The sequence below is a fragment of the Papaver somniferum genome, chromosome 11 (genome assembly GCF_003573695.1).
Source record: "Papaver somniferum cultivar HN1 chromosome 11, ASM357369v1, whole genome shotgun sequence".
Taxonomy (NCBI): Eukaryota; Viridiplantae; Streptophyta; class Magnoliopsida; order Ranunculales; family Papaveraceae; genus Papaver; species Papaver somniferum.
In genome coordinates this window covers 52,705,752-52,732,501 of record NC_039368.1, presented here as the reverse complement: position 1 = coordinate 52,732,501, position 26,750 = coordinate 52,705,752, and the positions used below count along the sequence as shown (strand labels likewise).

General features: G+C 40.2%; 1 protein-coding gene across 1 annotated transcript; it reads left to right on the top strand.

Moving 5' to 3' along the window:
- Positions 1-20,801: 20,801 nt before the first annotated feature.
- Positions 20,802-21,749, top strand: LOC113321359. Its single transcript, XM_026569256.1, has 2 exons — positions 20,802-21,235; positions 21,301-21,749. The coding sequence occupies exons 1-2, from the start codon at positions 20,900-20,902 to the stop codon at positions 21,439-21,441; spliced, it is 477 nt and encodes a 158-aa protein (XP_026425041.1). The 5' UTR covers positions 20,802-20,899; the 3' UTR covers positions 21,442-21,749.
- The last annotated feature ends 5,001 nt before the right edge of the window (positions 21,750-26,750 follow it).

Sequence of the window (26,750 nt, the reverse complement as noted above, 5' to 3'; positions counted from 1 at the left end):
CCCCCCCCCCCCCCACACACCCCTAATATGTACCTCTTAGATGGTGGCATATAAGTTGTTTACCTATTGAATCATGCCATATAAGAGGCTATGTTTTTAAAGGCTGCAAGCCTGGCTCACGGGTATTTGGAAATACATACAGGTTTGGGGATGTTTGTGAATTGACTTTATCATATTGCTAATTTTATATTATGATTTTTCGAGACATATCTTCTTTTTATTTACTCATTGAGTCATTGTTTATTATATGTGGAACTATAATATGCTTTTAAGTCGTAATTTTAGTAACGATAAATTTCAATTCGTCCGTTCAACAATTTTCAACTAAGGTTGAATAGATACCCCCTCTTACTACTTATTTAGGGAGATATTTTAGTTAGGCTGGATTATCAACTCGATGTGTCTATATATAAGACGGTTCATGAGTATTGGCATTTATACTTCACTAGCAGTGAAAAGATTACTATAAATGCAAGTGATTTCAAGAAACACACCAGCAACTTATCGATTTCCTTTTACAATTATATTCCGAATTTTAAAGTCATTCTGAAAATGAACAAAGATAAGTTTGCGTTTAATTAGTTTTGGTACTGCCTACTCTTTCACCTACATCTTTTTTTCATAGAAATTGTCTAAAACAGGACGGGTCGATTTCATATTTCCCTCATATAGGCGTGTTATTTAGTATTTACCAATCAAGGAACTCTATACCGACGACCAAATTGGTGAAAAAAGAAATATTAGTGCCAAAGTCAGTCATGTTGGTGTCCTCACAACAGAACTGTAACTCTAGATTGTCTCTCCTTCCCTCCTTTTGGCGAGACCTAAACAATGATCTACGTCTTGATCAAATAAAGAAATATCATTTGTTTCATGTACATGGGTATATAATACAACAAAGTTATTAAAGTTGCGACGCCGGGAGATATCAAATTGGAAAACTATGAGGTGGTTTCATGATACGGGTTGTCAAAGTTAAAAGCCACGTCTTTTTGTAAAAGTTGGCATAATGGTGATGCAACCTTGGAAAAATCCTTAATAAACCTATGATAAAATTCTCCGGGACCAAGAAAAGCACACATTTCCCTCACTGTAGTGGGAGGGGTTAAAGTACGAAGAAGATCAATCTTAGACTTGTCAAATTTTAATCCTTTAGAAGATATAATATTGCCCAAAACAATTTTGTGAGTTACCATAAAATGACACTTCTCCCAATTAAGTACAAGATTAGTCTCAACACATCGTTTAAGAATTAATGTAAGGTTATCCAACCATAAATCAAATGAATCACCATACACACTGAAATCACCCATAAAAACTTCTATAATATTTTCAACATAATCTAAAAAGATACTTACCATACACCTTTGGAAGGTAGAGGATGACTTACAAAAACCAAAAGGCATCCTTCGTTATGCAAATGTTCCGAACGAACAAGTAAAAATAGTTTTCTCTTGATTCTCATGTGCTATAGCAATCTGATTGTAACTTGAGTAAACATTAAAAAAACAGTAATGAGAGTGTCCAGATAATTATTCCCACATTTGGTTTATAAAAGGTAAAGAAATATGATATTTTCTAGTTGTTGCATTCGATTTCCCATAATCTATAAAAACCCTCTAATCGGTTAGAACACGAGTTGGTACAAGTTCATATTCATCACTATGCACCATTGTAATGTCCGATTTCTTTGGTACTACTTGTACCGAGTTCACCCATATTAGCTATCATAGAAGGGGAAGATAACTCCCATGTCTAATAAATTCAGTATTTCTTTCTTTACGACTTTCATAATTGGAGGATTCAAACGACTTTTAGCCTCCTTAAAAAAATCTTTTTGCGTGTTGAAAAGGACCGGGGATAGAAGTACACCATCAAATTTTTCATTTTGCAACCTGTATGGACTAAACTCAAATACAATTCTGAGAGTTACAACTTAATGAATCTCAATCAAGGAATAATATAAAGAATTTATATCTCTCTTTCTCACAATCAGTAATAAAACGAAAACAAGTCCGTGAACCTGATTATACCGTGAGAGTACTTGGACGATTCCAAAGATCAATCAAGTCTTATCCAACAAACAAGGATGAATATACTACTTTGATTGATTAATGTACAACTGTGATATTTCAATTATATATATAAAAAAAATATAACGCGGAAAAGAGATAACGCAGACACCAGAAGTTTTGTTAACGAGGAAACCGCAACTGCAGAAAAACCCAGGGACCCCGTCTAGATTTGAACACCAAACTGTATTAAGCCGCTACAGAGTCTAGCCTACTATCAATAACTTCCTACTGGAATGTAGTTGAGACCGAACCCACCGTCACAACGATTCAGTTACAGTCACGCTCCTTACGCCTCTTGAATCTTACGCGTAATTGATTCCCTTAGCTGACATCCTTTAAATCACAAGAGTTACTTCAACTTAAGTGAAGACTTTTAAACCAATATGTCTCCTATATATAAACCTATTTTGGTTTCCATTTGATCGTTAGATCGGGTGAGATAGGAAATCGTTTGTAGTAGACTAGGTCCAGCAAACCTCAAAATCCGGTACTTACGACTCCGGAAGAGTATCCTAGATTATTATTCACCTCACAAGAAAACCTGCTTGATATCAATTAAGAATACCATGATCTAGTTAATTTCTTGTAGAATCATAAAGTTTGAGATGAAGAACTTTGTGATTTTTTATCAATCTTAATTGTTTAAGATAAAGGCTCAATCAACAGTAGCAAGATCAGGATACACGAACTGTCAAAGATAAGATAGTCGGACCTGGCTTCATGAATCCCTTAGCGAAGTCTTTAAGTCGTTAAACCTAATTATATTTCTTAGTAAAACGGGAAACCTAGGTTAAGAGAGAATCGACTCTAGTTAGCAATTAGGATACACAGAAGTGTCGAGATTAAGTTTCCTAGCTGCTCGAGCTTCTCTTTATATAAACTTTCAAGATCGAAGGTTGCTTATGATTTAAGCTAAGATAGCTTTTTAATCGAGAAGACACTTTTCATCGTTAGATAAATTTCGACTTGAGATTCAAGCTAATATAACTTGGTAATCAAGTGATTATTTTTCACCATTAGATGGTTTAACTTGAGATAGACATAAATAAAATACACACTTGGATAAGGATGAACCTCAACCAAACCGTGTACAATGAGTTTTTTCAAGGACGGTCAACCAAAGTTAGCCATACGAACATAATAAGCTTATCCATTTTCATCAAACACTTTAGACTAACTTGATATAAAATCGTAACTTAATAGGTGATCAATTATGTGTTATGTGTACTTTAGAAAGTTGTTCAAATACCAAATATCTCTTAGAAATACTTTAAAATGCATCTGAAACTGTTCGACTGGGTAAGTACGTGTACCGGGTATGTGTACAACTTCCATTTCGTGAGACACTCTGCCAAGTTACGTGTATCGGATATGTGTACCCCTAAGGCAGTTAAAATCCAGGGCGTTTCGGTACGTATACTGAGTATGTGTACCACCCTTGTGTTCACGAGCAACAGAACTTTTTGGTATGCATACCGAGTATGTGTACCAATAAGTCGTTACTGAACTTAGACCTATGGCGGTACGTGTACTGAGTGCGTGTACCGCTGATCCAGACCCAAACAGTTTCGCCAATACATGTATTAGGTATATGTACTGTCCCTGTATCTAGATTTCAGCAGTTCTAAAAACTCTAATCAATTTGAAACATCCCCGAATAACATCAATGATAATCTTACACATATCAGTGTTTCAGGTTATTTTCAAATGATTAACTCGAATCATGATCTAGTTTATAAACAATAAATTGTTCTTAACTAAATGCATCAAGTAGATGATTGGCTTATATCTTAATTCATATTTTCAGAAAAATATTCAACAAGATAGACTTGGCTCGAAATTTTTTTTGTGTTATGATTTAAAGTCCACTTAGTCATATGACTTAGTCTCATAGATAAAATTGTGAATACTTGAGTAAATAGGAATGGTTCAGTCTTCACATACCTTTTGTTGATGAAATCCTCTAAAGTCTTCAGTTGATCTCCGTCTTTGATTGGTGAATGAAGTGAAGTCTGGAACTCAACTACACACTTTAATCCTAATCCGAGACATGACTAAAATGTAGACTGGATATCAAGATATAGTTTTGATCAACTAAATTTGACAACAAGCTTGATATAGCAACACGTGTGAGTTCGACCGAGCTACAATCTAACACGTGTTTTTACTTTACTTTCTCTCTTTTATATTTGTTTATTTTAATAAAGTAATTGCATTGTACGTTAATCAAAAAACTTGGTTTAATCCCATAGTTGGATAGGTCCGAACTTATACTATATACCAAGTGAACATCTTGTGGTTGCTATCTCCTTGAAAGTCTCTGTCTATATTTGATCATGCAAGGTGTGTGTCATATAGGTTGATACCGAAAAGATTATGGTGTACTTGGTACCCTCGTAATTTCAATTGATGTCAAAATAGGCAAACACGAAAAGATTTAATAATACGTGTTTGGTGTGGTCCAACCTATACGACAAAAAATTCAGGTTCAAATGAATCAAGTTCGGTTAATACACCGCCAAAAGTGAAAAGTCTCATATGAGGTATTTTCTTCATTCACGCGTGTTTGAGGGTGAAAACAGTTTCTGTTGTTTTTGGTAATTTCATGTGTGTGGATGAGAAACGAGTCTAGACCCTAAACAATGTACTGCACGGGAGTACTTTTGATTCGAGAAATCAATCTGTACAAATCTGGCCTAAACCAAGAAATGGCCGTTCACGGCTTGCTTCGGTCACAAAGTGAAGGAGAAGGGTTGGTCTTAGGGATGGAATCAAAGAAAGTTTAGAGACCAGAATCGTTGATTCTGTAAGTGTGGTTGTTTGTGAATTGTATCAGAAAGTAGAACTGTCTAGCTGAATGAAAAGCTATCAGGTGATTTCTGGATACTGTGTTGCTCTCCTGACCAAAACTTGTTGTCTGGTGGAAAATAGGTGAAACCTATTTATACAAGTCGTAATAAAACGTACACTGGTCTCGTAGGAAGTGGAAACGATTGAGTAGTGGAAGAGTGGAGTCACGTGTAACGTCGGGAATTATGTTTCCATAATGAAGGATCCGTTTACACCATTACTTCTTGGCATTACTAACCGCCCCGCTTTATCACACTTTCTTGTAACGGGCGTATTGCACGCCGCACGCTGTAAACCGCTAGACCAATACCCTGATGTGTATCCCCAGTTAGTGACATGTTTGATGTCTCGAGTGTTTTCGTGGAAAACATGTAGCAGTTTCCTACGTGTGTCAAGTTAAAATCAAGAGGCTTGCCGCAGGAAAATAGCATGTGATGCTAGTAGGTTCATTTTGGCTGGTCGCTTAAAACTTGCCACACGTCTGTTAGTTCGGCGGCGAAATTTGATGGCTGAGATCACATCTCATGAGAAAGGGTAGCCGTTGATTATGGCTACCTTGTGCTGGCGCATGATAATGGCGCAGTGGCGTTTTGGTGTACGCCAGTGGCAATGCAGCATGGCTGGCATGGCTCGTGCATGCCAGTGGCACGGTGGTGCAAGTGGCGCCTGGCGTAGCCATGGCCACTAGATTTAGGCGGCTGGTCGTCTAAAACTTGCCACAAGCCTGCCAGCTCGGTGGTGAACTCGGATGGCTGAGATTGTATCTCATGAGGAAGGGTAGCCATTGATTATGACTACCTTGTGTCGGCGCCTGGAAGCTTTGTCCAAATTAGGGTTTGGTATGCCGAAACCCTAATTAGCGCATGCGGCATGTATCCGTGGATGGCTGAGATGATTGGCCCAAATTCAATATAAACCATTTAAGTTGGCTAGCCAAGTTGGATGGCTGAAATGATTTACATAAATTTGTGTTAACTCATGAAATTTCGTAATCAGAAAATTCAGATGTGGGACCCTCACTAAAATCATTGTAGAATTCTCGTACGAACTCGGATTTTGATGGTCCGACCCTCCATTATGATCGAAAAAGAATTTTTTATCTCCCCTATCGGGAATATTTAAGTTTTGAGCTCGTTTAGGAGGTGAAAACAGCCTGACAGTAAAACTCATGAAGAATTCAGGAGGGATTATGTCAGTTTTTCAGCCAAGACCTAGCTCGCCTTTAGTGTTGTATCTCTTAGCTCGTTACTCCAATTGATTTGAATTTTTAGTATGTTATGCTAGACATCCATAGGAAACTTTTGGTATGTATCTCATACTAAAATTGTTTATCAAACGTTCTTAGATGTTTGTACAATCTTTGGGAAGCCAATTTGGCATGGTGACCACTTGACGCAATTCCACCTCTTTTAATATTGTGGTAGGTTTAGAGCAACATGATTGGTCAGTAAAAGAGAGGGGTCCGTCCAAGTACGAGTGTGGCCACACTTCTGGTGCGCGTGGTAGGTTTAATGCGACCTGATTGGTCGATGGGGAATAGGGCCGGCAAGCATGGGCCCAACCACAACTCATGGGAGTGTGGCAGGTTTAAAGCGACATGATTTGTCGACAAAGGAGTAAGGTCCGGTTGGGTAGCATGGGGCGTGGAAAAGTGGCGCCGAATGGCTTATGGCATGGCCACGCTTCCTCTCATTGTTGCTTCTACTCCGCGACTGCTTTGTTCTTTGCTTTCTGATTTTGGGTAGCACTTTGCACCTACTAATCCATGGCAGATCAATTGCTTAGTCTGGGATTGTTGCTACATGCACCAGTCTAGATAAATTTCATGTGAACATATTGAGTTGCTCAATAAATACGATAGGTTGAACACTCATCACTTTACATGGCTCCGTTTCTTTGCAACGGCACATTAAATGTGAGGTTCTACAATTTTAACCCTGAACTAAAAACCACCATCAACATTAAGTCCCCTGCTTAGCACGTAACATCGGCATTGTTGCGTGGTAAGCATGAGATGGTGACATATGAGGATAAAAATCGAAAGGTAATACATTAAGAGATTGCCAGGAAAACTCGACTAACCTTTGACAGGAGGCATGAGTAGTCTATGATCCTTGTATTGGCATACTTCTGACTTGGCCACAGGGTGCTGATGCCATGTAGTGTTGGTTTAGCGATCCTTGAATACAAAGATGAGTGTTGAGGTGGTGGATCCGTCAGCACTATAATGTATTGAGGCAGTATGCATGACAGCACAGTTGTGAGTGTTGAGGAATTTGTATGTCTCAACACTAAAAGGAGGATGTGTTGAGGAAGTATGCCTGACAATAGAGTAGTGAGCGTCAAGGAATTTATACGTCTCAACACGAATAGGAAAAGGTGTGTTGAGGTAGCATGCCTGGCAACACATTAGTGAGTGTTGAGGAATTTACACGTCTCAACACTAAGAGGAAGAATGTGTTGAGGAAGCATGCCTAGAAACATAGTAGTGTTGTTGAGGAATTTGCATGTCTCAAAACCAACAGGAGGGATGAGGCAGCATGCCTGGCAACACAGTGGTGAGTGTTGAGGAATTTACACGTCTCAAAACTAAGAGAAAGGATGTGTTGAGGCAGCATGCCTGGAAACACAATAGTGGTGTTGAGGAATTTACACGTCTCAAAACCAAGAGGAGGGTGTGTTGAGGCAGCATACTTGGCAACACAGTAGTAAGTGTTGAGGAATTTGCACGTCTCAACACTAAGAGGAAGGATGTGTTGAGGCAGCATGCCTGGCAACACAATGGTGAGTGTTGAGGAATTTAAACGTCTCAACACTAAGAGAAAGGATGTGTTGAGGCAGCATGCCTGGAAACACATTAGTGGTGTTGAGGAATTTGCACGTATCAACACCAAGAGGAGGGTGTGTTGAGGCAGCATGCCTGGCAACACAGTAGTGAGTGTTGCGGAATTTACACGTCTCAACACTAAGAGGAAGAATGTGTTAAGGAAGCATGCCTAGCAACACATTAGTGGTGTTGAGGAATTTGCATGTCTCAAAACCAACAGGAGTGATGAGGCAACATGCCTGGCAACACAGTGGTGAGTGTTGAGGAATTTACACGTCTCAACACTAAGAGAAAGGATGTGTTGAGGCAGCATGCCTGAAAACACAATAGTGGTGTTGAGGAATTTACACGTCTAAACACCAAGAGGAGGGTGTGTTGAGGCAGCATGACTGGCAATGCAGTAGTGAGTGTTGAGGAATTTGCACGTCTCAACACTAAGAGGAAGGATGTGTTGAGGCAGCATGCCTGGAAACACAGTGGTGAGTGTTGAGGAATTTACACGTCTCAACACTAATAGAAAGGATGTGTTGAGGCAGCATGCCTGGAAACACATTAGTGGTGTTGAGGAATTTGCACGTATCAACACAAAGAAGAGGGTGTGTTGAAGCAGCATGTCTGGCAACACATGAGTGAGTGTTTTGCAATTTACACGTCTCAACACTAAGAGGAAGAATATATTGAGGAAGCATGCCTAGCAACATAGTAGTGAGTGTTGAGGAATTTACACGTCTCAACACTAAGAGGAAGAATGTGTTGAGGAATCATGCCTAGCAACACAGTGATGAGTGTTGAGGAATTTACACGTCTCAACACTAAGAGGAAGAATGTGTTGAGGAAGCATGCCTAGCAACACAGTAGTGAGTGTTGAGGAATTCACACGTCTCAACACTAAGAGGAAGCATGCCTAGCAACACAGTAGTGACTGTTGAGGAATTTGCCCGTCTCAAAACTAAGAGGAATGATGTGTTGAGGAAGCATGCCCAGCAACACAGTAGTGAGTGTTGAGGAATTTGCACGTCTCAACACTAATAGGAAAGGTGTGTTGAGGCAGCATGCCTGACAACACAGTAGTGAGTGTTGAGGAATTTATACGTCTCAACACTAAGATGAAGAATGTGTTGAGGAAGCATGCCTAGGAACACAGTAGTGAGTGTTGAGGAATTTACACGTCTCAACACTAAGAGGAAGGATGTGTTGAGGAAGCATGCCTAGCAACACAGTAGTGGCGTTGAGGAATTAGCATGTCTCAACACTAAGAGGAAGGATGTGTTGAGGAAGCATGCCTAGCAACACAGTACTGAGCGTTTAGGAATTTGCACGTCTCAACACTAATAGGAAAGGTGTATCGAGGCAGCATGCCTGGCAACAGAGTAGTGAGTGTTGAGGAATTTACACGTCTCAACACTAAGAAGAAGAATGTGTTGAGGAAGCATGCCTAACAACACAGTAGTGAGTGTTGAGGAATTTACACATCTTAACAATAAGAGGAAGGGTGTGTTGAGGAAGCATGCCTAGCAACATAGTAGTGGTGTTGAGGAATTTGCACGTCTCAACACTATAAGGAAGGATGTGTTGAGGAAGCATGCCTAGCAACACAATAGTGAGCGTTGAGGAATTTTCACGTCTCAACACTAATAGGAAACGTGTGTTGAGGCAGCATGCCTGGCAACACAGTAGTGGGTATTGAGGAATTTATACGTCTCAACACTAAGAGGAAAGTTGTGTTGAAGCAGCATGCCTGGCAACACAGTAGTGAGTGTTGAGGAATTTACACGTCTCAACACTAAGAGGAAGATTGTGTTCAGGAAGCATGCATAGCAACACAATAGTGAGTGTTGAGAAATTTACACGTCTCAACATTAAGAGGAAGGATGTGTTGAAGTAGCATGCCTAGCAACACAGTAGTGGTGTTGAGGAATTTGCGCGTCTCAACACTAAGAAAAAGGATGTGTTGAGGAAGCATGCCTAGCAACACAGTAGTGAGTGTTGAGGAATTTACACGTCTCAACACTAAGAGGAAGCATGTGTTGAGGAAGCATGCCTAACAGCACAGTAGTGAGTGTTTAGGAATTTACACGTCTCAACACTAAGAGGAAGGATGCGTTGAGGAAGCATGCCTAGCAACACAGTAGTGGTGTTGAGGAATTTGCATGTCTCAACACTAAGAGGAAGGATGTGTTGAGGAAGCATGCCTAGCAACACAGTAGTGTGCGTTTAGGAATTTGCACGTCTCAACACTAATAGGAAAGGTGTGTCGAGGCAGCATGCCTGGCAACACCGTAGTGAGTGTTGATGAATTTACACGTCTCAACACTAAGAGGAAGAATGTGTTGAGGAAGCATGCCTAACAACACAGTAGTGAGTGTTGAGGAATTTACACGTCTTAACACTAAGAGGAAGGGTGTGTTAAGGAAGAATTCCTAGCAACATAGTAGTGGTGTTGAGGAATTTGCACGTCTCAAAACTATGAGGAAGGATGTGTTGAGGAAGCATGCCTAGCAACATAATAGTGAGCGTTGAGGAATTTGCACGTCTCAACACTAATAGGAAAGGTGTGTTGAGGCAGCATGCCTGGCAACACAGTAGTGGGTGTTGAGGAATTTATACGTCTCAACACTAAGAGGAAAGGTGTGTTGAAGCAGCATGCCTGGCAACACAGTAGTGAGTGTTGAGGAATTTACACGTCTCAACACTAAGAGGAATAATGTGTTGAGGAAGCATGCATAGCAACACAATAGTGAGTGTTGAGAAATTTACACGTCTCAACACTAAGAGGAAGGATGTGTTGAGGAATCATGCTAGCAACACAGTAGTGAGTGTTGAGGAATTTACACGTCTCAACACTAATAAGAAGGATGTGTTGAGGAAGCATGCCTAGAAACACAGTAGTGAGTGTTGAGGAATTTACACATCTCAACACTAATAGGAAAGGTGTGTTGAGGCAGCATGCCTGGCAACACGGTAGTGAGTGTTGAGGAATTTACACGTCTCAACACTAAGAGGAAGAATGTGTTGAGGAAGCATGCCTAGCAACACAGTAGTAAGTGTTGAGAAATTTTACACGTCTAAACACTAAGATGAAGGATGTGTTGAGGAAGCATGCCTAGCAACACAGTAGTGGTGTCGAGGAATTTGCACGTCTCAACGCTAAGATATTTTAAAACTTATTGAATATGGATAATAGATATAAAACATTTAGTTTAAGGATAGTTACTTAGCTCTGTCTCCGCTGGGCATGTTCTTCGTGCATGATTGGGCTTTGAGTATGTTAGGTTCCCCCATGAGTGAGCAGCATCAGGCGTTAGTGATGACATCAGGATGATGACGGGTTGATAGGCGCAAAAAATTCCCCAGGTCTTTGATGGGATGAAACAAAAAGTGGCCACAACTATGAACCTTGGATGGCTGCGATCACGATCCTTGGGACGAGTGTGGTGGCTACAGTCACGAACATTGGAAGGAAGGAGTGTGGCAACTACGGCACGATCTTTGGCAGGAAGAAGTGGCGGCTGCGGCACGATATTTGGCAGGAAGAAGTGGCGGCTACGACACGATCCTTGGCAGGAAGGAGGCGTTGAAGCGACTTCGTCTCTTGGAGAGGACGTTGAAGCTTATGGGGAAAAACGCTGAAGCTTCGGCTTCAGATCCTGGAGCAGCTAATGGAGAGAACGCTGAAGCGGAGTGTCTACTAGAACGAACGTTGAAGCGGAGCCGCTGCTGGAGAACGTTGAAGCGGAGCGACTTCTGGAGAGAACGTTGAAGCGGCTCCTTGAGAAACGTCGAAGCGGTCCTTAAGAAAACTACAGTGAGGGTGCTATTAACCCTTGACTTCGAAAAACGACTTGATACGATATGTCATATGGGAAGACGACACAAGTAGTATTGGTTGGCAAGTCGTGTTTTTCTCTCATGGGAAAGAATACGCTTCTTCTGTTTGATTTTCCCTTGCAACTCTCAGAGCCTTGACGGTTACATTGTTTAAGTCAGAGGCGGCATCAATCAACGTGCTGTCAAACTCGACATCCTTCAAGTGAACAGTGGTTAGGAGTCCCCAGTTCCATCTATCAATCGTGCTTTCCAGGAGAGGTTGGGGTTTGGGAACGGCTTCTCTGGCTGGAAACAACTGCTTTCCTGATGCAGTGAGGTTGAGGGCTGCGAATATGTCTTGACGCTGCGCCTTGGAGAAATATAGAATCTCACATAAATGTTTCATCATAGACTGCACAATTTTATGGGAGAAGTCCCCAGAAATCATGCAGCTCCTGAAGGGAAGAGGGTCTTTGTGAACTCAGGAGGGTTGCTGATTTTCTTTGCCTCGATTTTGGAGAATTCGTTCCTGATCTTCACGTGTGATGAAATTGGAATGGTGATTCCCTTCTACTGGGCGTTCAAGAGCAACGCGGGCCTCTCCATCTATAAATGCGCGTCCTGCAGAAGTGCCTGCGCAGGATGTTAAAGGTATTCCTTGTCAGCTCCATCTGGGGTTGACGTGACTCTTGTGGTGGCCGCTCCGTTAATGTCTCGAGGAAAATAGGTATCTCTTTCTGAATTGTAGCCATGTCTGTCTGAGCCTTACGAGAACCTTTTGTCTTTCCATCAAATCAACAGTGGGAAGAGGAGGTGTAACGCCTGAAGGGACATTTTCTGCACCGATGGTGTTGACAGGTGGCGTATTAATGCCACTGGAAGGAGCGTTAATACATAGGATGATTTCAGTGCTAGTGTTTCTAGGGTTTGTTGTTGATCTGGACCTGAGTTCTACCTTCTTGGGATCGGGGTTGAAAATGAAATTGGAAATTGGAAATTGATATTGCAACCGAGAGATTAATCTCCCACTGTGGTCGCCAATTGTTTGAGGGTGAAAATGGTTTCTGTTGTTTTTGGTAATTTCGTGTGTGTGGATGAGAAACGAGTCTAAACCCTAAACAATGTACTGCACAGGAGTACTTTTGATTCGAGAGATCAATCTGTACAAATCTGGCCTAAACCAAGAAATGGCCGTTCCAGGCTTGCTTCGGTCACAGAGTGAAGGATAAGGGTTGGTCTTAGGGAGGGAAGCGAAGAAAGTGTAGAGACCAGAATCGTTGATTCTGAAAGTGTGGTTGTTTATGACTTGTATCAGAAAGTAGAACTGGCTAGATGAATGAAAAGTTATCAGGTGATTTATGGATACTGTGTTGCTTTCCTGACCAAAACTTGTTGTGTGGTGGAAAATAGGTGAAACCTATTTATACAAGTCATAATAAAACGTACCCTGGTCTCGTAGGAAGTGGAAACGATTGAGTAGTGGAAGAGTAGAGTCACGTGTAACGTCGGGAATTATGTTTCCATAATGAAGGATCCGTCTACACCAGTACTTCTTGCCATTACTAACCGCCCCGTTTTATGACACTTTCTTGTAACGGGCGTATTGCACGCCGCACGCTGTAAACCGCCAGACCAATACCCTGATGAGTATCCCCCAGTTTGTGACATGTTTGATGTCTCGAGTGTTTTCGTGGAAAACATGTAGCATTTTGCTACGTGTGGCAAGTTAAAATCAAGAGGCCGACCGCATGAAAATAGCATGTGATGCTAGTAGGCTCGTTTTAGATGGTCGCCTATAACTTAGCACACGTCTGTTAGTTAGGTGGCGAACTTTGATGGCTGAGATCTCATCTCATGAGGAAGGGTAGTCGTTGATTATGGCTACCTTGTGTTGGCGCCTGATAATGGCGCAATGGCGTTTTGGTGTACGCCAGTGGCAATGCAGCATGACTGGCATGGCTCGTGCATGCCAGTGGCACGGTGGTGCAAGTGGAGACTGGCGTAGCCATGGCCACTAGATTTAGGCGTTTGGTCACCGAAAACTTGCCACAAGCCTGTCATATCGGTGGCGAACTCGGATGGCTCAGATTGCATCTCATGAGGAAGGTTGGCCGTTGATTATGGCTACCTTCTGTCGGCGCCTGACAACTTTGTCCAAATTATGGTTTGGCATGCCGAAACCCTAATTAGCGCATGAGGCATGCGACATGTCGATGGATGAGATGATTGTCCCAAATTCAATATAAACCATTTAAGTTGGCTAGCCAAGTTAGATGGCTGAGATGATTTACATAAATTTGTGTTAACTCATGAAATTTCGTAATCAGAAAATTCAGATGTGGGACCCTCACTAAAATCGTTGTAGAATTCTCGTACGAACTCAGATTTTGATGGTCCGACCCTCCATTCTGATCGGAAAATAATTTCCTATCTCCCCAATCGAGAATATTTAGGTTTTGAGCTCGTTTAGGAGGTGAAAACAGCCCGACAGTAAAACTCAGGAAGAATTCAGGAGGGATTCTGTCAGTTTTTCAGCCACGACCTAGCTCGCCTTTTGTGCTGTATCTCTTAGCTCGTTACTCCGATTGATTTGAATTTTTAGTATGTTATGCTAAACATACATACGAAACTTTTGCTATGTAGATCATACTAAAATTGTTTACCAAACGTTCCCAGTTGTTTGTACAATCTTTGGGAAGCCAATTTGGCCTGGTGACCACTTGATGCAATTCCACCTATTTTAATATTATGGCAGGTTTAGAGCAACCTGGTTGGTCAGTAAAAGAGATGGGGTCGGACAAGTACGAGTGTTGCCACATTTCTGGTGCGCGTGGTAGGTTTAATGCGACCTGATTGGTCGATAGGGAATTGGGCCGGCAAGTATGGGCCCAGCCACAACTCATGGGAGTGTGGCAGGTTTAAAGCGACATGATTGGTCGACAAAGGAGTAAGGGCCGGCTGGGTAGCATGGGGCGTGGCCAAGTGGCGCCGGCTGGCCTATGGCATGGCCACGCTTTCTCTCATTGTTTCTCCTACTCCGCGACTCCTTTGTTCTTGCTTCCTGATTTTGGGTAGGACTTTGCACCTACTAATCCATGGAAGATCAGTTGCTTAGTCTGGGATTGTTACTACATGCACCAGTCTGGATAAATTTCATGTAAACATATTGAGTTGCTCAATAAATACGAGAGGTTGAACACTCATCACTTTACATGGCTCTGTTTCTTTGCAGAGTGACGACACATTAAATGTGAGGTTTTACAATTTTAACCTTGAACTAAAAACCACCATCAACAACGCGATTTTAATACCTTGTTATCAGTCATTATTGGACATGAACGTCCGAAAGTGGAAAATCTGAAAATTGAGTTTAAACGCTTATCTTCGTACTCAAGTGAAGAAAAGGATCCCGCCAAGCATAAATCATATCGTTTGAGTGTTATAATACACACGGTAAGCCGAGACCTTCAACATCATGTCTCATTGTGTCGAACTTCTAAGGTAAATTGGGATAACCCTAAGATTATGTTAGAAGGTAACCCATCAGAAAATGAAGCTAGACTTCAAACTCTCACTTGTGATTGAGAAAAACTTCACATAAATGATAACGATACTTTTGAGGAGTTTCATGTAAAAGTCTCTAAGATTTTCAAAGTTTCCTTCTTATCAGATCGTTACCATCTAAATACGAGTATAAAAAACATGCAATTATGAAATCAAATGATCTTCCAACACCTTCTCGAAGCTCACTTGTTTGAAAGTTAAAGATATTTGATCATGAAGTCTAGTTAAAAGACAAGAATGTCACATTTGAAGCATCAAACGATACTAACCAATCTTCGGAAAAATTTAGTAAAAAATTGGGCTAAGAATGCTGCAAAGAAGATGAAATACTTCTTGACAATGAGCTTGATTCAAAAATGACACTTTTTAGACAACGTGTTAAGGACCTTTTAAGAAAAAAGACATACAAATAGGTCCTTAACAAATCACCATCTAGACAACCTTTGTGTCCGATGATGGTAAGGAAATTCAGTGCTTCAAATGTTGTGGTTTTGGACACGTGGCTAGAAATTGTACCAATCGAATATCCTGTAAAGGAAACAAAGCATATTACAGTACACTTAATGACATACCTGAGGATAAAACCTATGAAGGATAGTTAGATTCTGATGCATTATTTGTTTAAGATGAAAATGCGGGGTTATAACAACAACACCCAATGTTTCATTCGGTAATTTGTATGGACTAAACTCCAATATAATTCTGATAGCACCAACTTAAAAGCGAGACTCAATCAAGAAAGATATCAAAGAGTTTTATCTCTTTCTCGATAAAATCAGTAAATTAACTAGATAGAAATCCGTGAGATTGATTGATATGAGAATAACTCGAATGGTACCAAAGACCAATATTGATAGGTGTCTAAAACACCTAATTTTTATCTAGTATTTATGCTTTCTTTGCTATTTTTCTTGTAAATTATGTATCTTATTTTGAATTTGAGTTATTAGGTACTTTGGAGTCGTTTGGAGCAAAAGAAGGAGAAAATGTCCATTTGGAGCGTAAATGAAACAAGGTCAATTCACTGGCGAGTTATACCTGGAGCGGACTAAGGTTGCGCAAAGTAGGCGAAGAATGAACGGTCAGTTCCCCGCAACTGACAGCCGAGCAAGGAAGAGTGTAGGCAGTCAGTTCTGCGAAACTGACATGCCATAGATGAACTGGGTGTCCCTTATCCTAATGTAAAGGGTGTCAATATCAATTCCACCTCCTACACAAATTTAGAATTCATAGAAGTTGTAATTCTTCTCATTATTCAGTCTGAAACCGAGAGATACGCTATTGTTGGTGGTGATATAAACTCAGGGAGATTGAGAAGAAGCTGTTACTGCTGAGAGAATCAGATCGAAGATATGATCGATTGAGAGCTATCGTGGTGGTTTTCTGCTAAGTGATTTCATCGGAAGAGAAGAACATGGAGAAACACAGAGTTAGGGTTTAATCACTGGAAGAAAGATGAGTTTGAAACTTTGAAACAGATCTCGAATTTTTGAATGTCTAGGTGTGAAATTTAAGATCTCAGAGAGGGGTTTTCTGTTGATTTACGAATTAGGGTTTGAAATGATTCAAATGGTTGATATTTTTGGTCCTGGTGGTGAGTTCGGTCAGGGGAAGAAAGAGTTGAAGAATAAGGCAGTGGTTGGCTCTGGATTTGGCAAGCAGGAATGGGTTTGTTTGAGGCCTGAGCTGGTGAATCGAAGATGGTTAGATTTGAGATGGGTTTTGATGGTTCATTTCAGTTGGGGTAGAAGATGGTTGTCCTGATAGTTTTGGTGGCCGAGAAGACGAGGTTTGATATGAATCTGAAATTGCAGGTTATGAAGTACTGTTGAGAAGACGCAGAGGAGATGCGAGCATAAGTGATGAACTTGGTTTGTTAAATGAGGGTATCATGAATCGAGTTGTTTTTGGAGTTTCTGTTAGTTGTGTGGTGGTATCTAGTGTTGGTGTTGGTTCTGGTGGAGATGCTTCATAGCAGGTAATAAGGAGCTGAAGGTAACGTTGTGAACAAGAAGTGTTTCTTAGTTGTAATACTGCAGAAGATGGATGAGAGTAATAGATGTATGCTTAGGTTCTGAAGGGAATGGTGTCTTTGCCAAAGGAGTTTTAACTGAGATGAACTGAAGAAGGATGGGTTGTGTTGTGGCCAGTGGTAGTGGTAATGAACTGTTGCTGGTGAAACAGTGATGGAGTTTAGTGGTAAGTTAGAGCAGATTTGAAGTGCAAAGAAGAACAAAATGGGGTATTGAGTTGGATTTCCAGTGTTGTCTGTTGCTATGATCTAAAGGGTTGCAAGAAGGTGCAGGTTATGGAGGAATGGCTCAATGTATGTGCTGTTATGAAGATTAGTGGGCTGAAACTACATGGAGTGACATTGAAGTTGGCTGCAATTGAGTGATAAGCATGTGAGCTGAACTGAAATGGTGTTGCTGGATTTTATCTGGTAATGACTGATTGATGCACTTGAGATGTGATCCAGGGATTGATTAACTTGAGTTAGAAGCAGCTGTTGTAGGTTAAGGATTGGAGTTGTGAATGATGTGAAGCTGCACAGGGTTGTAGTTGGTGGTAGAAGAGGACTGGTGTTTGCTGACTGCAATGGATTGGCAATTGCAGTAGCAGCTGGGAATGGAGCAGCTGAAATGATACAGCGGTGGAGCCAAAGGATATGGCGTTGTCGCAGGCTAGACGCAGGAATGGTTGCTGCTAAAGTTATTAAGCTGGTCAAATGGGTAAAGCTGCAGTTCTGGATAATGGCATTGCAGGTGGAATGGAGATGTATTGATGACGAGCTCGAGAGGCAACATGAATGGCAATGATAAACACGAAAATAGAGTGATTAATGGCAGTATTGCTCGAAATTTGACTAGAAGACTATGATGGTGTTGGCTGGCCTGAGATGGTGCCTGAAGTTGTTGGAGTTGAGTTAGCAGCGCAGGGAAGACTTGAGTTTGCGTAGATGAATGCTAGGTATCTGTAACAGATTGAAAGTGAAGCTAAAGTGGAATGTGTTTGAGGTGCTGGGAAAGATGCAGCTGTTAGGTGGTGATGTTGTGTAGATTAATCAACTGCAATGGATGTACACAGGTGGTATGACTGAGAAGGAGAATGATTGATCATGATGCAGTGGCTATGATGATGGTTTATTTGCGAGAAGCAAGCCATGAGGTTGAGCTGCAGGTTACAAGAAGAAATGCAACTGAACTGGAATTGCAGAATACAGAATCTGAGCCGTGACCATGGATTGAGAGGATTAAAGCACAATCATTGTGCAACACAAGTTCAGCCTATGAAATAGCTTAGGCCTTGGCAGAATGGAACAGTCATCTGGGCTGACTCTGACTCACTTAACCCAGTTGGCCGAGTCGACTCGTTGACCCGACCGATTCATGTCGTTGACCTGTGATCGGGCGGACTTTGCCGGTCACATGAGCACTTTTCCGGCGACTCTCCGGCTAACTACCGACCACTTTTCGGCATAGTTTCTACACGGGTTTTTATGATTTTTGGGCCACGCGGATTTTCATCTAATGGGCTTTAAAATTTTGACCTAATTTTGGAAAGCAAAGGGATATAAAAGGAAGACTTCTACAACTTTTGGGATTTTTACGTTTTTATGATTCTTCTTGGAGCTTTGGAGAAAACTACTTCTAGGGTTTGCTTTGCTTTCATCTTCTTTATTATTTTATTGATCATGATGATGATGAACTCCATTATTATGAGTAACTAAATACACTTGTTGGTTATGGGATAAAAGTTGATTTCTCAATGCATGTTATTTGATTATATGTATTAGTTTTGTCTCAACTTTATTGTTTATGATTCATGGTTTATTGTGTTTTAGGATTTGATTGTTTGATTGGTTGAGTCCGGAATCAATCCAATTTGCTTTCATCTCTAGAGCTATATTAGGGTTTTCAATATGTAAAAGTTGTTTGTCCCTGATTTAAAGTAGTATAATTGTGGTTAGTGCTTGTAGTGATATATCCTATTAGTCACATATGAATCATAACCATGGTTAAAACAAATTAGTGCTCTTACACGTTTGTTTGCTTTGATTAGTCTTATTCCATAAATCTTAAAGCTTTTAGTGAGTTAAACTTAATTGTACTTTTACACTTTGGGTTGCTTTCTAGGAAGAATTCACATATGCATCTTTTAATGTGGTTGTGATGAAATTAGGGAATTAGCGGAATACTCTTGCGATCAAGGTATTCTAGGACTTTTAATAAATAAGAGATTAAATTATCAATTCTATTCAATGATGAAAAATACATGCTTGTGAATAATACTATCCCATGACCAATGTCTTCTCTTTATTGATTATTCCAATTATTTACTTTGCTTTACTTTATTTTTACTAAAAAAAAAAAAATCACTCTTGGTTATCTTAGAAACCAAAAATTGCATAACAACAAAGGCCTCCCTGTGGATACGAACTCTTTCCTACCACTTTCTACATTATTGTAGTTGAGTAAGGAAGTGAAATTATATTTGTCGATTGACAACCGATCAAATTTTGGCGCCATTGTCGGGGAGGCATCGGCTTGTTATTAAGTTTTTAGTTTCTTTTCAGTATTTTTTCTTCCATATTTGCTTTTTGTTTCTTGTCTTATTTCTTACTTGTTTGTGATGATTGTTTTCAGGTACCTAATCCCTGGCTTCTAAAGATTGGAACTATCCAAGGTGCGGAATAGCCACTCGAAGAGGCACAATACTCCAACCAAGTCAAGGTACAACGGAAGAACAAGAGCTAGCAATGGAAGACGAGTTAAAACAAGAGGTACCGGTTGAACAAGAACCACCTTTTGAAGAAGAAGAAGAAGAAGCAATAGGTGATGCAAATCGTACACTCAAGGACTTGTCTTCTCACAAGTTGGATACACAACAAGGGTGTATTCAATCAAATTCTACTTTTGAGATCAAGCCGAGGTTGCTTAGAGAATTACCAAAGTTCCATGGCATGGTGAATGAAGACCCAAACAAGCATCTTATGGACTTCCACACCATCGTCACGGCCATGCTTCCAGCGGATGGTGCAATGTTGAAAGTTTTTCGATTCTCTTTGATGGATAATGCTAAGGATTGGTTGTGTTATTTACCTCCCGGAAGTATCACAACATGGAATCGGTTGAAGAAACTCTTTATAGAGAGGTACTTTCCAGCATGCAAGGCTACTCAAATTCGCAAGGAGATTTGCGGGATGAAGCAAAATGTGGGAGAATCCTTATATGAATGTTGGGAACGATACAAGAGATTGGTGGCAAGATATCCTCACCATCAATTCAGCGATGCAATGATCATCCAATACTTCTATGAAGGACTCAATTCAAGTGATAGGGATCTTCTTGACGCTGCGGGTGGTGGTGCACTAGTGAACAAAATGGTGGCACAAGCTAGAGAGTTGATTGAGAACAACTCACAACAATTCTTGAGTCGTGGTTCGGACGTGCTCTTAAGGAGAGTAAATGAAGTGAGCGAGGTAGAGGAACTTCGTCAACAAATGGGTAACGTGACAACAATGTTGCAACAAGTTGCAGCCGCGGTGATACAAAGTTCTTCTCAAGGGTATGAAGACTCCGATGAACAAGCTAATGTGATCTTCCCAAATCAGCAAAGACGGTATGATCCCTACTCCAACACTTACAATTTGGGATGGAGAGACCACCCCAATTTTAGCTACGCCAACAAGCAAGGAGCGGTTCAACAACCTACTTTCAACCGTCCAAGTGGATTTCAACCACAACAAGAATAATTTCAGCAACCACAACAATCAATGCAAGGTCAAGGTTCGGATATTGATGCAAAACTTCAAAAGATGATGCAAGGCATTGGTACCATGTTTCAAGAGAGCCAACAAGAGACTAAGAGCGCTATTAAGGATTTGAAGACACAAATGGGATCCATGGCGATTGAGATAAACAAATTGAAAGCACAAAATAGTGGGAAACTCCCTTCTCAACCTATTAACCCAACAGAGGGTGTCAATACAATTACGTTGAGAAGCGGTACACAACTTATGCAACCCGAAGTTACTGATTCGGGCAAGGTGGAAACACCCAAGGAGTCGGTGTTGGAGGAAAAAAGGGATGAAATTCCCCAAACAACCGAGGTACCGATTCCTAACTTTAAAACTCCTATTCCTACTTATGTTCATCCTTTACCTTTCCCTCGCAGATTTGCAAAGTCCAAAATGGAGGAACTCGAAAAGGAGATTTTGGACGTGTTAAGGAAGATTCATGTGAGCATACCCCTCATAGATGCTATAAAGAAAATGCCAAAGTATGCAAAGGTGTTAAAGGACTTGTGTACCAATAAGAAAAAGCTCCAAGGTAATGAAGTGCTAAGTATGGGAGAGAATGCTTCGGCAATCTTACAACATAAACTCCCACTGAAATGCAAGGATCCGGGTAGCTTTGACATTCCCGTCACTATTGGTAACACTACATTTAACAAAGCAATGTTAGATTTAGGTGCATCCGTTAATTTTATGCCTGCGTCCATATATAATTCACTTGATCTTGGTCCTCTTAAAAAATCTGGTATTGTTTTGCAATTAGCCGATCACTCTAATGTTTACCCAATGGGTATTGTTGAGGATGTTCTTATGCAGGTTAATCAACTTGTATTTCCAGCTGACTTTTGTGTGTAAGAGATGAATGAAGGTTCACCGGACTCATATCTTCCATTGCTACTTGGGCATCCCTTCATGAAAACGGCGAAAACCATTATTGATGTGGATAAGGGAACGCTAACTATGGAGTTTGATGGAGAAATAATACGTTTCAACATTTTTGAGACGATGAGAGATCCTAATGACGTCTACTCTTGTTTCTCTATTGATGTTATGGATATATTAGCACAACAAGTGTTTGAATTGAATGGTGGCGATGCTTTGGAAACCGTTTTAACTACATCCATGGATAATGGTGTAGAGTATGGTAATGAAGTCAAGGAAGCCCTTGGTGATCTTAGTTCACTACAAGGATGCCCGAAAACTCATAATATCTCTTTTATTTCTTTACCATGCAGTGATGAAAAACTTTTACCATCTATTGTTAAATCTCCAAAATTAGAATTGAAACCTCTTCCAAGTCACTTAAAGTACTTGTACTTGGGTGACAAGAAAGAGTTATTTGTGATTGTTTCTAACGAGCTTAGTGAATTACATGAGCAACAACTTCTAAGGGTGCTAAGGAAGTACAAGACGGCCATTGGATGGACAATCGATGATATCAAGGGTATAAGCCCTGCCGTTTGTATGCATAAGATTCGTTTGGAGGATGATGCAAAGCCTATAAGGGAAACACAACGTCGTTTGAACCCTCCCATGATGTAAGTTGTGAAAAAGGAGATACTCAAGCTTTTGGAAGTGGGTGTTATATACCCCATATACGACAACAAATGGGTAAGCCCGGTACAAGTAGTACCAAAGAAATCAGGTGTGACGGTGGTGGAGAATGATAAGAATGAACTTGTCCCAACTCGTGTGCAAACCGGTTGGAGGGTTTGTATTGATTATAGGAAATTGAATGCCACTACTAGAAAATATCACTTTCCTTTACCTTTTATTGATCAAATGCTTGAACGTTTAGCTGGACACTCTTACTATTGCTTCCTTGATGGCTATTCAGGTTATAATCAGATTGTGATAGCACCGGAGGACCAAGAGAAAACCACTTTCACTTGTCATTTCGGTACTTTTGCTTATAGAAGGATGCCTTTTGGCTTGTGCAATGCTCCAACTACTTTCCAAAGGTGTATGGTGAGTATCTTTTCAGAATATGTTGAAAACATAATCGAAGTGTTCATGGACGATTTTAGTGTCTTTGGTGATTCATTTGACCTTTGCTTGGACAACTTGTCTTTAATACTTGAACGATGTGTTTAAACAAACCTTGTGCTAAATTGGGAGAAGTGCCATTTTATGGTAACTCATGGCATAGTTTTAGGCCATATAATATCTTCTAAAGGCTTGGAAGTTGATAAATCTAAGATTGACCTTATTCGTGCTCTAACCCCTCCCACTACGGTGAGGGAGATACGTTCTATTCTTAGACACGCAGGTTTTTATCGTAGGTTCATCAAGGATTTTTCCAAGATAGCATCATCACTTTGTAACTTATTGCAAAAGGATGTGGTTTTTAACTTTGATGAAAAGTGTATGGAGGCATTAAATCGCTTGAAAGAGCTTTTGATTTCATCCCCAATCATTAAACACCACCGGATTGGGGCAAGCCTTTTGAGCTCATGTGTGATGCAAGTGACTATGCGATTGGTGCGGTGCTTGGGCAGCGTGTGGGGAAGTTTCCTCATGCCATTTATTATGCTTCTAGAACGTTAAATGAGGCCCAACAAAACTACACAACCACTGAAAAAGAGTTATTAGCCATTGTTTTTGCTTTAGAAAAGTTTCGCTCTTATCTAATTGGTACAAAAGTTGTTGTCTTTTCTGATCATGCAACACTTAGATACTTGCTTACAAAGAAAGAGGCGAAACCGAGGCTCATACCATGGATTTTTCTCTTGCAAGAGTTTGATATTGAAATAAAAGACAAGAAAGGAATTGAGAACACCGTTGCGGATCATTTGAGCCGACTTGCTGTGGACAAGGAAGTTATCCCATTGCGTGAAAGCTTCCCGGATGAGCAACTATTCTCAATTGCCCTAGGAGAACCATGGTATGCGGATATTGTTAATTACTTAGTTTCTAAAAAAATCCCAAAGGACTTGTCTCATACTGAGAGGGACAAACTTAAAAGTTTAGGTAACCAATACATATGGGATGATCCTTATTTGTGGAAACAAGGTAGTGACCAAGTATTACATAGGTGCATTCCCGAATCTGAATTTAACTCTATATTGTCCTTTTGTCACTCTTATGCTTGCGGAGGACATTTTTGGAGTAAGAGAACCGCTCACAAGGTGCTTGAAAGCGGTTTCTATTGGCCAACCTTGTTTAAGGATGCACATAAATTTTGCACAACTTGTGATAGGTGCCAAAGAACAGGCAATCTAGGTGCTCGAAATCAAATGCCACAAACTTTTATTCAATTTATTAAAGTTTTTGATGTATGGGGTATTGATTTTATGGGTCCTTTTGGCAACTCTCATGGGAATTTTACATCTTACTTGCTATTGATTATGTGTCGAAATGGGTGGAAGCTAAGGCTACCCAGCTAATGATTCTAAAGTGGTTTCAGATTTTGTGCAAGCAAATATTTTTGCAAGGTTTGGAATTCCAAGGGCTATAATTAGCGATGGAGGTTCTCACTTCAAAAACAGGTTATTGCAAAGCTTGTTAAGGAAGTACAATGTGTCGCATAAGATTGCAACACCTTATCATCCACAAACGAATGGACAAGCCGAAGTTTCCAACCGAGAAGTGAAGTCCATACTTGAAAAGACGGTGAATCCAACAAGGAAGGATTGGAGCATGCGACTTAATGATGCTTTGTGGGCTTATAGAACCGCATACAATACACCTATTGGGATGTCTCCTTTTAGGCTTGTGTATGGTAAACCTTGTCACTTACCCGTGGAGAGCATAAAGCGTTTTGGGCTATCAAGCAATGCAATATGGAGATGGATGGGGCTGGAAAGCAAAGGAAGTTACAACTCCAAGAGCTAGAGGAGCTTCGCAATGATGCATTTGAAAGATCACGCATTTACAAGGATAAAACTAAGGCATTTCATGATAATATGATTTCTAGAAAACAATTTTGTGTTGGGCAGAAAGTGATTTTGTTTAATTCTCGCTTGCAATTATTTCCGGGTAAATTAAGGCTCACGATGGATTGGACCTTTTGTTGTTACTAATGTGTTTTCTCATGGTGCAGTCGAGATTCATAGTATTGCTACAGGCAATGAGTTTAAAGTTAATGGGCACCGGTTGAAACCATACTATGAGAACTTCTCTTCCGAAGTGGTGGAAGGAGTTAATTTTGTGGATGCACTCCCTATGGAGGAGTCATAGAAAGCAAGGAGATAGTCGGGCTGACGACTTTAAACCAAGCACTAAGTGGGAGGAAACCCACCGGTTTTGTATCTTTACCTTTATCTTTTTATTTTTAAGAATTCTTGTCTTGTGTTTTAGCTTTTTATTGTCTTGAATTTCCCACCTTGACTTACTTTGGATAATTCAATTTACATTGAGGACAATGTAAAGTTTAAATGTGGGGGAGTGGTTAAGCTTTTGCTTTGTACCTTTTCATGCATTTTTTTCAACTTTTTTGTAAATTAGTGAATAAGAAACTCCAACTTGTAGTTAGTTTAGAGTCACATAGTATACATGTCGCTAAGATTACATGGAGAATCTCATAATAGTGACTGAACTTAGAGATGACAGAGAACATGATCGGGTTTCTTACTTGTATAAGAGTTAAAGTTGGATTTAACCATCCCAGTGGCAAATGAGGTGCATATTGAATTCGGTATTAGATTTGTGATCCCCTATAGTGGAGACTACCCATATTACATTATGAGAGGCACCGACCTTCAATTTTTGTACCTGTTTAAATATGTGCCTTTAGAGTGTGTCACCGTACGTAAACTTCGGGTATAATGGTGAGATACCCAACCTCCCACCATAGAAGCACTATTTTGATCTCTTGAGTGCTATTTTTATCAATCATGAATGGTGACATCGAATTGCTAACTTACATACCACTTGTAATCTTGTTCGCAGTTAGCACCTTCCACTTTATCTCTCTCTACACCAACGGTTCCATAGAAACACCATCACCATGAACAACAAGAGCATCACAAATTTGAAAGAAAGTTGAAGACGTTCAAGGTTTATGAGCAACAGTACAGAAATGAGCAGATTTCAGATTCAACTAAAGCAACAAGACAAGGAGCAAAATTTTTACAAGTCGAAGACTATTGTACAAGAGTGAAGATTATCAAGATGAGAATTCAAGAAGTATGATATCAAGACATACAAGTTGTGAAGAATTGGGTGGTAAATTACTCATACCATGGCCTTTGCATTTTCATTTGTTAGTTTTTATTTTATTTTCTAAAAAAAAAAAAAAAACATCCATTGTATTATATTTTGGTTTGTTTAGTTCATTTTTGGTTTTTTATTCATTCAATAAAGCCAATGGAAGAAGAAATATTCATAATGAAGTTTCAAGCAACAAGGAATTAGAGGAAAGAATCACATTGTCAAGATTCTACGAAGTTTAAGAGTTATCATCAAGTGTTGAAGACCGAAGACGAAGATGAAGAAAAGGATTTAAGACCGAAGACGTTTCTATGGATGCTGTGAGAGTGGTGCTAACTGCACGCCGAACAGATAACGAGGTAAGTAAGCATATTCCCACCTTCGTTAAGTGGTTGATTTCCTTTCTAAGAGATCGTCAGAAAAAAAAATGGTTTTCAAAATGATAAAAGATGTGGGTTTTCAAAATACTTCGGAGGGTTTTTACCTTCCTACCAATCAAGGTGTCGCAGGATTTTCTCTTCATTCCTACCTGGACACATGTGTGACCCATAAAGAGCTATTTATTATTGAGAGCAATATCATAAAACCCTTTCTTGTGAGGCAGAGTCGAGACTTTTGACCACTCCGAACCCGATTTTCTTTCGAGAAGGTATGGTTATTTCTCTCTCAACTTTTAAGG

Coding starts and splice junctions, on each gene's coding strand:
- LOC113321359 (XM_026569256.1), top strand. CDS start 20,900: ATGCAAGGTCAAGGTTCGGATATTGATGCAAAACTTCAAAAGATGATG. Junction 21,236..21,300: donor AAATTCCCCAAACAACCGAG/GTACCGATTCCT, acceptor TTTCCCTCGCAG/ATTTGCAAAGTCCAAAATGG.